General features: G+C 39.8%; 1 protein-coding gene across 1 annotated transcript in view; it reads right to left on the reverse strand.

The window, feature by feature from the left end:
- PTP4A2 (protein tyrosine phosphatase 4A2) overlaps positions 1-12,366 on the reverse strand; it is a 34,113-nt gene that overhangs the window by 9,915 nt on the left and 11,832 nt on the right. Inside the window, exons 2-3 of the mRNA XM_012439994.3 lie at positions 3,729-4,420; positions 127-219 (exon numbers count right to left, since the gene is read on the reverse strand). Of these exons, the coding sequence (XP_012295417.1) occupies positions 127-219; positions 3,729-3,824 (189 nt within the window). The 5' untranslated portion in view covers positions 3,825-4,420. The remainder of the gene's footprint in view (positions 1-126; positions 220-3,728; positions 4,421-12,366) is intronic.

Consider the following 12,366-nt stretch of genomic DNA (forward strand, 5'->3'; position numbering starts at 1 on the left):
TCAAGTGATCTCCCACAGTACTGGGATTACAGGTATGAGCCACTGCACCTGGACTAGTTTTATAAATATTTATGTTTGAAAGATACAACTTGTTTGTCATGAAAAATTTAAATACTACACACTCACTAGAACGTGGATTCCTTCTTTTTCAACTGGAGCTTTATCATATGTAGCATCGCAAACTCGAACCAAAGTCGTCACTCCATACTTCTTAAGTTCCTTTAAAAAAAAAAAACAAAAACAACAGAAAAAAAACAATTATAAGGGAACTTGTTTTTGAAAGCTTTAGAAACGTACTATAAGACTGGGCATGGTGGCTCACACCTGTAATCCCAGTACTTTGGGAGGCCAAATCGAGACTCTGTCTCAAAAAAAAAAAAAAAAAAAAATTTCAACATGAGATTTGGAGGGGAAAAGAATAAAAAAAGAAATATACTATATAAATTGAAACAATGAGATATCATTTTTAGACAAAGATCAGAATTGTTCTCACTATGGTTATATAAAATGGACACTCGTGAAATCTCAATGGGAACGTGAATAAGACTCACCTTTCTAAAGGACAATTTGGTAGCATAACATGAAAACTTACACAAAAAGTTTACATACACTGTGACCTAAAAATTCTACTTCTGGGAGTTTATACAAAGGAAATAATTAAAGACATACAAAGATTAATGTGGTTTCTAATTTTCACCATTCCAGTTGGTGGTGAACAGCATCACCACCAACTGGAATGGTGAAAAATTAGAAACCACATTAATGGGCTGGGCACTATGGTTCATGCCTATAATCCCAGCACTTTGGGAGGCCGAGGCATGTGGATCATGGGGTCAGGAGTTTGAGACCAGCCTAGCAACATAGTGAAACCCTGTCTCTACTAAAAAACACAAAAAGTTAGCCAGGCGTAGTGGCAGGCGCCTATAATTCCCTGCTACTTGGGAGGCTGAGGCAGGAGAATCACTTGAACCTGGAAGGCAAAGGTTACAGTGAGCCGAAACTGCGCCACTGCACTCCATCCTGGGTAAATGTGAGACTCCGTCTCCAAAAAAGAAAAAAGAAACCACATTAATGGTCCAAAAATAAGAAAAGAAATGATTAAAGAAGTATGGCACATCTATATAGTGAACACCATGACAGCTATAAAACCACCACCAAGGAGGATGGGAAAAGATTTTTAAAAAACATACAGTGGCCAGGAGTGGTGGCTCAAGCCTGTAATTCCAGCACTCTGGGAGGCCGAGGTGGGTGGATCACCTAAGGTCAGGAGTTCAAGACCAGCCTGATCAACATGGTGAAACCCCGTCTCTATAAAAAAAAAAATTTTAAATGCAGCTACACTGCAGAGTAAAATAAAAGAAAAATATATATATAGTGTGGGCTGGGCGTGGTGGCTCACGCCTGTAATTCCAGAACTTTGGGAGGCCGAGGTGGGCAGATCACGAGGCCAGGAGTTTGAGACCAGCCTGACCAACATGGTGAAACCCCGTCTCTACTGAAAATACAAAAATTAGGTGGGTGTGGTAGTGTGCATCTGTAATCCCAGCTACTCAGGAGGCTGAGGCAGGAGAATTGCTTGAACCCGGGAGGTGGAAGCTGCAGTGAGCCAAGATCATGCCCACTGCACTCAAACCTGGGCAAAAGAGCAAGACTCCATCTCAAAAAAATAAAATAAATGAATAAATAAATATATATATAGTGTGTGTGTGTGTGATCCTATCCGTATGTGTATCTATGAATACACACAGATATATGCAGAGAAAAACATCTAGAAGCCAGTTATTAACAATTAAATGTTGTTAAATTCTTTTTGCTTATCTGTATCTTTTGATTTTTAGGAAATAAACACTGTTTTTTTTAAATAAATAAAATTCTGAAATTAAGAGAAAAAGTGGTATATTAAAAAGACAGCTAGGCCAGGAGCGGTGGCTCACGCCTGTAATCCCAACACTTTGGAAGGCCGAGGCGGCTGGATCACCTGAGGTCAGGAGTTCAAGACCAGTTGGGCCAACATGGTAAAACCCTGTCTCTACTAAAAGTACAAAAAGTAGCTGGGTGTGGTGGTGGCCACCTGTACTCCCAGCTACTCAGAAGGCTAAGGCAGGTGAATCGCTTGAACCTGGGAGATGGAGGTGGCAGTGAGCTGAGATTGCACTACTGCACTCCAGCCTGAGCAACAGAGGGAGACTCCATGTCAAAATAAAAATAAAAAAAAAAACAAACAACTCTCCCTACAGTGAATGCCTAACCCAGTGACTACCTATCTTCAAGGGGCTACCAACATTGTGTGTGTGTGTGTGTGTGTGTGTGTGAGTGAGTTTATTGGCGAAGACACAAGGTCAAGTTTTCCCCAACCCCCACCACCCGCCAAAACAGGACCCAACAAGAACAGAGGAATGAGAAGCATTCTTAGGGCAACATTTCCCCCACTCCCCTCCCCATTTCTACCAACGTCTTTTTTATAGTTGCAGGAGAACAGTGGCCTATGCCACTCTTGGAGTCTATGGCCAAGGAATCCACAGGCTGAAAATAGTACCATCTAATTCAGCCAGGATTAAAGGTAACTGAACAATCTGAGGGCATACAGGCCTAGAATCAACTTGTACCCTGTAGCTCAGGGAATTTTAAGTATAAATGAGCAGGCACAGTGATATCCTTAGGGTCCATCGTTGAGTTATCTAAAGTGTAAAATTATTTTAATTGCTAAAGGACTTTTTCCCAAAAAGGCCTTCTTACAATACAGACTCAAGAAAGGTGGATGTATTAAGTCAGGAAATTTTTTAATGTTTCAAAATGCAAATAAAATCTCACTAAAATGAACTCTGTAGTAGCCATTCATGGAAAAGTTGAGACAGAATTTTTTTATGGTATTTGTGACCTTAAACAAGTCAAAACCTCTTTTAGTCTCGGTTTTGCCATCTATAAAATGAGAATCACAAGGAGTTCATCCAGCTTTCTAAGCCTACTCTATAAATACAGCAAGAGAAATCATTTAAACTCAACAACCAGGAATGAGTAAAAAGTTTATGTTCAAATGTTTGCTCCAAGAAGTACGAAGACTTTTTCTCCTACCAATAGAAAAAAATATTAAGGATCTGACATAAAAATACTACCTCTACCACCTTTCCTTCCCCCAAGTTTCTGGACCCTTGTATGTGATTGTTACAACTAAGTAGTTTGGGGGTGACTTTTCATCCAAAGTGGTTAGAATATTCAAAGTACATACAGCATGGTTGTTAGAGTATAGCAGTTCTAAACACATACTATGTGCCATTGGGCAAATTACTAAATGGCTCTGAACTTGTTTCCTCATTTGTAAAAGGGAAATACTAATGGTACCTACACCTCATAGGGTTTTTGTATTTGTGACCTTAAGTATAAACACTGCTTGTTGCATAATGTATAACACTGTTTATTATAATGCTATATGTATACTATGTTCAATAAATGTTATTTTTATTACTGAATGTTTGACCCAAAAAAAACCTGTTAATAAATGTAAAAAGGACACAGAAAAAACGGTACTAGATATCCCTACAGTCCCCAAATTCCATAAATGTTCTTGAAAAAAATCTGCTGTAACTAACCCAACCCAATTGAAACCAGAATTGGCAGGATGACCATCCATACTCCAAATACAGAAGTAAATTGCTTTGTGCTAAGAGATTTTTTTAATGGGATTTTTACCTAGAAATCAATCCAAAAAATATACCACGCTACAATCTTACCTCTGTGAACTTGTTGAGAGTAGCATTGGTAGGGTTGTGAGTTATCAGAAAACGCATGTTCTCATAGGAGATCTCCACAGGGGCTGGACGGTTCATTATGGCAAATAAAAAGTGTGAGCGTGCGTGTGAGTGTGATGGGGAAAGTGAAAAAAAAAATCAATAAATCTTGAAATGTTTCACAGCAGAAAACATTAAAAAGACCACTAAAATGCCTATTATCAATCACTGTTTTCTCTATTCAACTTGTTTATTCCTTATGAAGCTTCTCTCTTCAAGATAAGCAAAAGTATTTAGAATCCACTTGAATCCAAATTCAACTTGGGCCTCAATTTCTGCAGATGGATACCTTCGGACTCCAAAAAATCCAACTACATATAAAACTTAAGCAGCCTTTACTACATTTAGGCACTAGTGAGACAAGTTAAAAGTGTAGGTCACTTTCCACTTTTGTTTACTTGATGCTTAATTTTACTGGAGTCATAAAAGAAATATGCTTGCAATTAAAAAAAAAAAAAAAGCCAACTATTTCTGAGGCCAGTCTCGGTGTCCAGGAGTCTTCAAGGCAATGTTAATTATGGCACATAGAACCTCCAAGCTCACTTGTCAGCGAAAACGCTGTGCTGAGCCTGGCAGAAATCTGCCCTCACACTCAGAATCGCCATAAATGTGCAACGTATATTCCAACGAAAAACCTGGAGAAGAAAAGAATAAGTAAAATGAACTGGAGGCTGATAGCATAGTAAACACAAATGCCTGAAGTCAAAATACATTCTTTATAAGCCCAAAGCCATGTGAAATGTCACCAATTATAAGTTATTGCCATCTATGAAGAACTAAATAAAGCAGTATTATCAAGAGTTTTAAAAATCAGAGATTCAAAGGTATGTCGTTGTTTTCAAAATTTTTCAGAACATTTCAAAAGTTTGAAAACAGTACTAGATACTGTTCAATGTGCTAATAATGAAGTTTAATGTGCTAATAAGATTACTTTTATTTTATTTAAAAATATATATAATTATTTTATTTTAAAAAAGATTACTTTTAACTCAAATAATTTTTAAATAATTAAAAGATACTTGAAGAAAACTTCCCTCCATGAACTTTTTTTTTCTTTTTTGAGACAGAGTCTCACTCTGTTACCCAGGCTGAGGTGCAGTGGAGAAATCTCTGCTCACTGCAACCTCTGCCCCCTAGGTTCAAGCAATTCTCCTGCCTCAGCCTCCCAAGTAGCTGGGATTACAGGTGCCTGCCACCATGCCTGGCTAATTTTTGTATTTTTAGTAGAGACGGGGTTTCACCATGTTGGCCAGGCTGGTCTCAAACTCCTGACCTCGTGATCCGCCTGCCTCGGCCTCCCAAAGTACTGGGATTATAGGAGTAAGCCATGGCACCCAGCCCAAAAACTCTTTTCATAAAGTTTACAAAGATCTTCTTTTTCTGCTTTGATGGTTAAGTCCTTCACATATACTCTTTGATTAAAATAAGGTATACCTGGCCGGGCTCGGCGGTTCACACCTGTAATCCCAACACTTTGGGAGGCCGAGGAGGGCAGATCACCTGAAGTCAAGAGTTCAAGACCAGCCTGGCCAACATGGTGAAATTCCGTCTCTACTAAAAATACAAAAATCAATTAGCTGGGCATGGTGGCACATGCCTGCAATCCCAGCTACTTGGGAGGTTGAGGCAGGAGAATAGCTTGAACCAGGGAGTCAGAGGTTGCAGTGAGCCAAGATCATGCCACTGCACTCCAGCCTGGCAACAGAACAAGACTCCATCTCAAAAAAAAAAAAAAGCCGGGCATAGTGGTGGGCGCCTGTAATTCCAACTACTCAGGAGGCAGAGACAGGAGAATTGCTTGAACCTGGGAGGCGGAGGTTGCAGTGAGCCGAGACTGCGCCATTGCACTCCAGTCTGGTCAATAAGAACAAAACTCCGTTACACACACAAAAAAAATATATATATAATACACACACACACACACACACACACACACACCTGTAAATGCGTAGAGGATATTAACCAAAATTCCACTTTGAGGATTTTATTCTTCTCTATCTGAAGTATATGTGTTGGCCCTTAATTATAAGACTAGCTCATAAGGCAGTCTCAAAAAATTATTTCCTGTGAACCAACTCTGTACTGATAGTACTTTCCTATATGATACTGTAATGTTTCACACAATGCAGTGGACGTAACCAACTTGTTACGTAAATAAAGAATTGATTTTTTTTTAAATTACTTCCTTTTCCTCACAACTCTGAGTTGTTACTACATACAAGGAATGAGTAAAGAGGATCAAAGAAATGAAGTGACTTGCCTAACATCACACAATGGTAAGTTTTAACTGAGCCCAAATTCAAACCAAGTCTTCTGTTAGTCCCATTTTTTTCCAGTGTACCACAATGACTGTTGATTCAACTAATACATAAATCTCATCCTCTCCTTTCTAGTTCAGTTTACCTTTTTATTATTTCTTACATAATAATTGCCTCAAGAATACAAAATTATTTGAAGGTCACTGATTCACACAGACTTCTTCCCAAACATTAATTCCTACCAAAAAACAAGAAGTGGCAGAATTTTCATTATTATTTTAGGCCTGCTGCTTTGAAACACAGTACTCTTTATAGTTGGCTTAGTCAGTGAACGTCAACATAATCATAAATTCCTCTGGAAACAGGGACAAAGCTTAAGTCCTTTCACTTGCCTTTTCCTTAAATTGCCAATAAAGGCTTATTTAGAAGTCTCTAAAAAATAGCTGTGATCAGATAGAAAAAGGTATGAAAGATAATGACCACAGAACCATTTTCAGGAAGAAACTGAAATATATAGGTAAGTAGGTAGGCCTACAAAGTTCCAAAACTATCCATCTATCCTCAGGTCTTTTTTTATGATACTCTTATGGCATTTTATTTTGCAAATTGCACACTTGTGATTATATAACCATGGACACAAACATAAAACTAAAATAATTCATAAAATATAAAAGACACAAATGAAATTCAAAATGGCATTCTAAGAACTTCAATAATACTGTGGCAGAATGAGTTACTCACTATAGTAAAAACACAAAATATCTACACTCAAAACTAAAAACAAAAATATACTCCATCACTCTTCCTACCTCAAAAATTCTACCTGTAACCCCAAAACATAGCCACCTTAGATTACAGAGGAAAACATTTCATAAAGTACTCCTTGTCCAGTCAAGAAATTTTAGAACCAACAGAAACATCCACTACTCTGACCTTTTAAAAAATAAAAAAGTTTGGGGTTCGAAGGTTAACATGACTTAAGTAAGATCACAATGCTAGTTAGTAGCAGCTTAAGAACAAAAACCCAGGTGTCTTTATGTAATTTATTTATTTTGAGATAGGTTCTCACTCACCCAGGCTGAGTGCAGTGGCACGATCATGGCTCACTGCAGCCTCAACTTCCTAGCTCAAGCAATCCTCCCACCTCAGCCTCCTGAGGAGCTGGGACTACAGGTGCACACCACCATACCAGGCTAATTTCAAGGTTTCACTATGTTGCCCAGGCTGATCCCTAATTCCTGGATGCAAACCAACCTCCTGCCTCAGCCTCCCAAAGTGTTGGGCTTACAGGTGTGAGCCACCGTGCCCAGCCCACATATTTTGTATTGTCTTCCCCCCAACCCCGCCAAGACAGAGTCTCACTCTGTTGCCCAGGCTGGAGTGCAGTGGCACAATCTCGGCTCACTGCAACCTCCATCTCCCCGGTTCAAGTGATTCTCCTGCCTCAACCTCCCAAGTAGCTGGGATTACAGGCACATGCCACCACGCCTAGCTAATTTTTGTACTTTTAGTAGAGACAGGGTTTCACCATGTTGGCCAGGCTGGTCTCAAAGTCCTGACCTCGTGATCTGCCCACCTCAGCCTCCCAAAGTGCAGGGATTACAGGCGTGAGCGACCACACCCAGCCTCTTTTTACTTTTATTTTCTGAGACAGGGTCTTTCTCTATCACCCAGGCTAGAATGCAGTGGTGCCATGATAGCTCACAGCAAACTCAAACTTCAGGGCACAAGTGATCCTCCTGCCTCAGCCTCTTGAGTAGCTAGGACCATGGGTACACGCCACTGTGCCCAGCTAATATTTTTCTAAGTTTTTTGTAGAGATGGGGGCCTTGCTATGTTGCCCAGGCTGGTCTCAAACTCCTGGGCTCAAGTGATCCTCCAGCCTTAACCTTCTAAAAAGCACTGGGATTACAGGCCTCCTGAGCCACTGAGTCTAGCCCCACATATATTTCAAGTCACAATCTTCCATACAAGTGTAATTTTTTTCCAAATATGTGCTTGGATGTTCATCTCCAACTCCTTGACCTTAAAATAAGGTGGGGGAGTGGGTGGAGTTTATTAAAGTAACTACTCAAAGAACAATAGTTTGCATGCAATGCAGAGCAAAACACAAGGAAATTCTAACCTATTTGAATCCCTTTGGTTCAATGATGTTATCACAGCAAACGTATGTCAGCTGAATAAAGGCACTGAAAGACCTGCATTGTAGTGACAGCCAGGCTTAAAGGTTACAGCTCCAGCATTAAGTTTTCTACCTAGGCTCCAGTGTTTGTCTGCTCAGCAAACAGCTATCCCATCTTACTCTCACAACCTCATTTTGGAAAGACCATTTCCAGGAATAAAGATAATTCATTATTACATTTTCAATTCTTAATACTGAGAACCCAGCAAAATAATTTCTGCCAAAAGAAACAGTACGTTCTAGCACTGTTAACAGATACATGATAAAAACAAGCTCTGTTCCCTCCTCCTCCATCAAGAATTCAACTACACATCAACAGTTACATTTTGCACCTGTCAATTCAGTTAATGTTAATTCCTGTGACACACTTAAGAATGCAAAGCAAACAGCATGTAAAAAATCATAAACAACCTATCACAGCTGGAAAGCACTCAAAAGCTCCAGAACCCTATATATTTTAACATAAATTCAGTGCATGTACACTATACAGGAAAATTCTCCTGAAGTTGTCTCTCTGGCATTAATTCTGTTCTATCTACTTAAGTAAACATTGATTATTGTTTTAACTTACCAAGTGATGAAAAAGGCTAGTTTACTATAACAGTGGTAAATTCAAATATACACCCAAATATTGTCTCTGTCATTTAATTTTATCTTTCATAAAACCTAACTTGTAAAATGCTAAATTTGGGACATTTCCATTTCCTAGGCAACCTATCCATTTTTAACAAAAGAATGTAACTTTACTGAAGGATGAAAAAGGATAGTCTGTGACAGAGAAGTCCTTTTAAATTAAGAAAGGAATGCAGGGAGGTAAGGGATAAAAAAGAAAGAAAAAACTATGTAGAGGTCAAAGAGAATAAAACATCTGTATGACCTGATATGTAAAGACAGCTAAAAGACACTAATAAGTAAAAAGAGCACAGTACACGACAGTATGAATAGTGTGTTAAGAAGTATTTGTGAGTACTATGCATTCACATACATGGACTATCTGGAAGATTACAAAAGAGAAGAGGTAACAGTGGTTTCCTGGGGGTGAGACAGGGCCAGGAACACAGGACTGGAGGCTGGCAGTCAAAAGCATGATTTACTACATCCTTAACATATACCTTTTGAACTGTTTTAACTTTTTCCATGTACATACAGTATTACCTTTAAAAAAAATTCTACAGTGATAAGAACCCTATAATGATTTACAATCAAACTACATTCTTAACAGTTCTATAATCATAGTATTAGAAAGAGTCTCCAGAGAGCTAGTCTCTGTCCCAGGCAGGTCTGTACCTACGCAATTCCATAAATCCTTTTCTCCCCTGTTAAAGAGACTAAATGAGTAAAATTCATGTCCTGCCTTGGCAACAGTAATTCTAAGTTTAACTAGAAATAAAGTGAATTTAAAAGTATGAGGGAATTTTACAAAAGCAGCTTCATGTAATGTGACCCAATCTTACTGGGCATCCTTTTAAAAATCCTATCAATTGGCTGGGCACGGTGGCTCATGCCTGTAATCCCAGCACTTTGGGAGGCTGAGGTGGGCTGATCACCTAAAGTCAGGAGATCCAGACCATCCTGGCCAACATGGTGAAATCCTATCTCTACTAAAAATACAAAAATTAGCTGGGCATGGCTGCATGTGCCTGTAACCCCAGCTTCAGGAGGCTGAGGCGTGAGAATCGCTTGAACATGGGAGGCAGAGATTGTTACAGTAAGCTGAGATCATGCCACTGCACTCCAGCCTGGCAACAGAGCTAGACTCCGTCTCAAAAAAATAAATAAATAAAAATTAAAATCCTATCAATCCACTCACATCAAGCTTTCTACTAAGAAATCATCTCTTTACATTTCCAAATTAAATGATACAATAAGCCATCTAATGATACAATAAGCCATCTAATTTGGTGGGCTATGCCAGTATTCAACAAATTAAAACAGCACATTAAAATATAAAGGTACGATAAAAGAATTCTAGATTTAAGGAAATACAGTCTAAAAGCAAAGGTCTAATAAAACGAGTATGCATATATTTACTATGTTACTTTTCTTACCAAAAATTTTACAGGAAGTCATGCAAATTTGAGACAGCCTGGTTTCTACAATCAGGCAACATGAAAGCCTAATAATGTGGCCAGGCGCGGTGGCTCACGTCTGTAATCCCAGCACTTTGGGAGGCTGCAGCGGGTAGATCACAAGGTCAGGAGTTCGAGACCTGTCTGGCCAACATCGTGTAACCCCTGTCTCTACTAAAAATAAAATTTTTAAAAACTCAGCTGGGCTTGGTGGCAGGCGCTTGTAGTCCTAGCTACTCGCTTATAGTCCTAGCTATTCAGGAGGCTGAGGCAGATGAATCGCCTGAACCCAGGAGGTGGAGGTTGCAGTGGGCCAAGATCGTGCCACTGTACTCCAGCCTAGATGACCAAGAGAGACCTCTGTCTCCAAAAAAAAAAAAAAAAAAAAAAAAAAACAAAAAGAAAGCTTAATAATGTAATATACAACTAAAACCTTGCAACAATTTTTTCCTAAAGCAAATTCCCTTCATGTCAATAGCCACTTATATTTCCCCTTAAAATAAATATAATCTAATCTGTCAACAGAGAAGAATTTATCTTCCTCAAGAGCTAGGCATTTTCCTCAAATTTTTCCATTAATTCAAATATTTACAGAATATGTACTATAGGTCACACACTCTTTTTTCTTTTCTTTTCTTTTCTATTTTTGAGAAGGAGTCTCACTCTGTCACCCAGGCTGGAGTACAGTGGTACGATCATAGCTTACTGCAACCTCCGCCTCCCAGGTTCAAGCAATTCTCCTGCCTTGGCCTCCCAAAGTAGCTGGGACTACTACAGGCAAGTGCCACCACGCCTGGCTAATTTTTTGTATTTTTAGTAGAGATGGGGTTTCACAGTGTTAGCTAGGATGGTCTCAATCTCCTGACCTCATGGATCCACATGCCTTGGCCTCCCAAAGTGCTGGGACTACAGGTGTGAGCCACTGAGCCCAGCCCTGGGTTCCATACCCTTACAAGTTCAAGAGCAATAAGCAAAACAAAAATTCCTATCAGGATGGATCTTACACTTTACTGGGCAGAAAAAAAGGAATAAAAATGTCACTGCTGGTCGGGTGTAGTGGCTCACGCCTGTAACCCCAGCACTTTGGGAGGCCGAGGTGGGCAGATCACGAGGTCAAGATATCGAGACCATCCTGGCCAACATAGTGAAACCCTGTCTCTACTAAAACACAAAAATTAGCTGGGTGTGGTGGCACATGCCTGTAGTCCTAGCTACTTGGGAGGCTGAGGCAGAATTGCTTGAAGCCAGATGGCAGAAGTTGCAGTTAGCCGAGATCATGCCACTGCACTCCAGCCTGGCGCCTGGTGAAAGAGCGAAACTCTGTCTCAAAAAAAAAAAAAAAGTCACTGCTCTGGAGAAAAATTTGAAGTAGAGGAATTAGCAGTGCCAGAGGGAGGGGGATTCCAATTTTAAATAAGGCTAACAGGAAAGGGCTCACTGAAAAAAGTGACTTTTTATCCAAAAGCTGAAAGTGTGGGCCAAACAGGTACTTGGGGAGCATTTTAGGCAGAGGATCAATTGTTGAAAAAGTTATGAGGTGGGGACAAGCTTGGAGTATGCTAGGAACAAGGGAGCCAGTGCTACTGGAACAGAAAGAACAATGGAATGAATAGAATCAGAAATAAGAGAGCCTTATAAGCCACTAAAAGCATTTGACTTTTATTCAGAGAATGATGCCTCTCCAAATGAAGCCAATAGAGGGTTTCACTCAAGAGTGACAACTCAACGCCATAAAATATAATGAAATCATGTCCTTTGCAGCAACATGGATGCAGCTGGAGGCCATTATCCTAAGCAAATTAACGGAGGAACAGAAAACCAAATACCGAATGTTCTCACTTATAAGTGGGAGCTAAACACTGAGTACACATGGACTCAAAGGGGAACAACAGACACTGGGGCCCACTTGAGGGTGGAGGGTGAGAGGAGGGTAGGGGCTGAAAAACTGCTCATCAGGTACTATGCTTGCTACTCGGTGACAAGGTGAAGAAATCATTTGTATACACCAAACCCCAGCGACACTCAATTTACCCATGTAACAAACCTGCACATGTACACCCTGAACCTAATGT

This window comes from Aotus nancymaae, unplaced genomic scaffold (genome assembly GCF_030222135.1).
Source record: "Aotus nancymaae isolate 86718 unplaced genomic scaffold, 86718_ANA_hifiasm-v0.15.2.pri h1tg000053l, whole genome shotgun sequence".
Lineage (NCBI taxonomy): Eukaryota > Metazoa > Chordata > Mammalia > Primates > Aotidae > Aotus > Aotus nancymaae.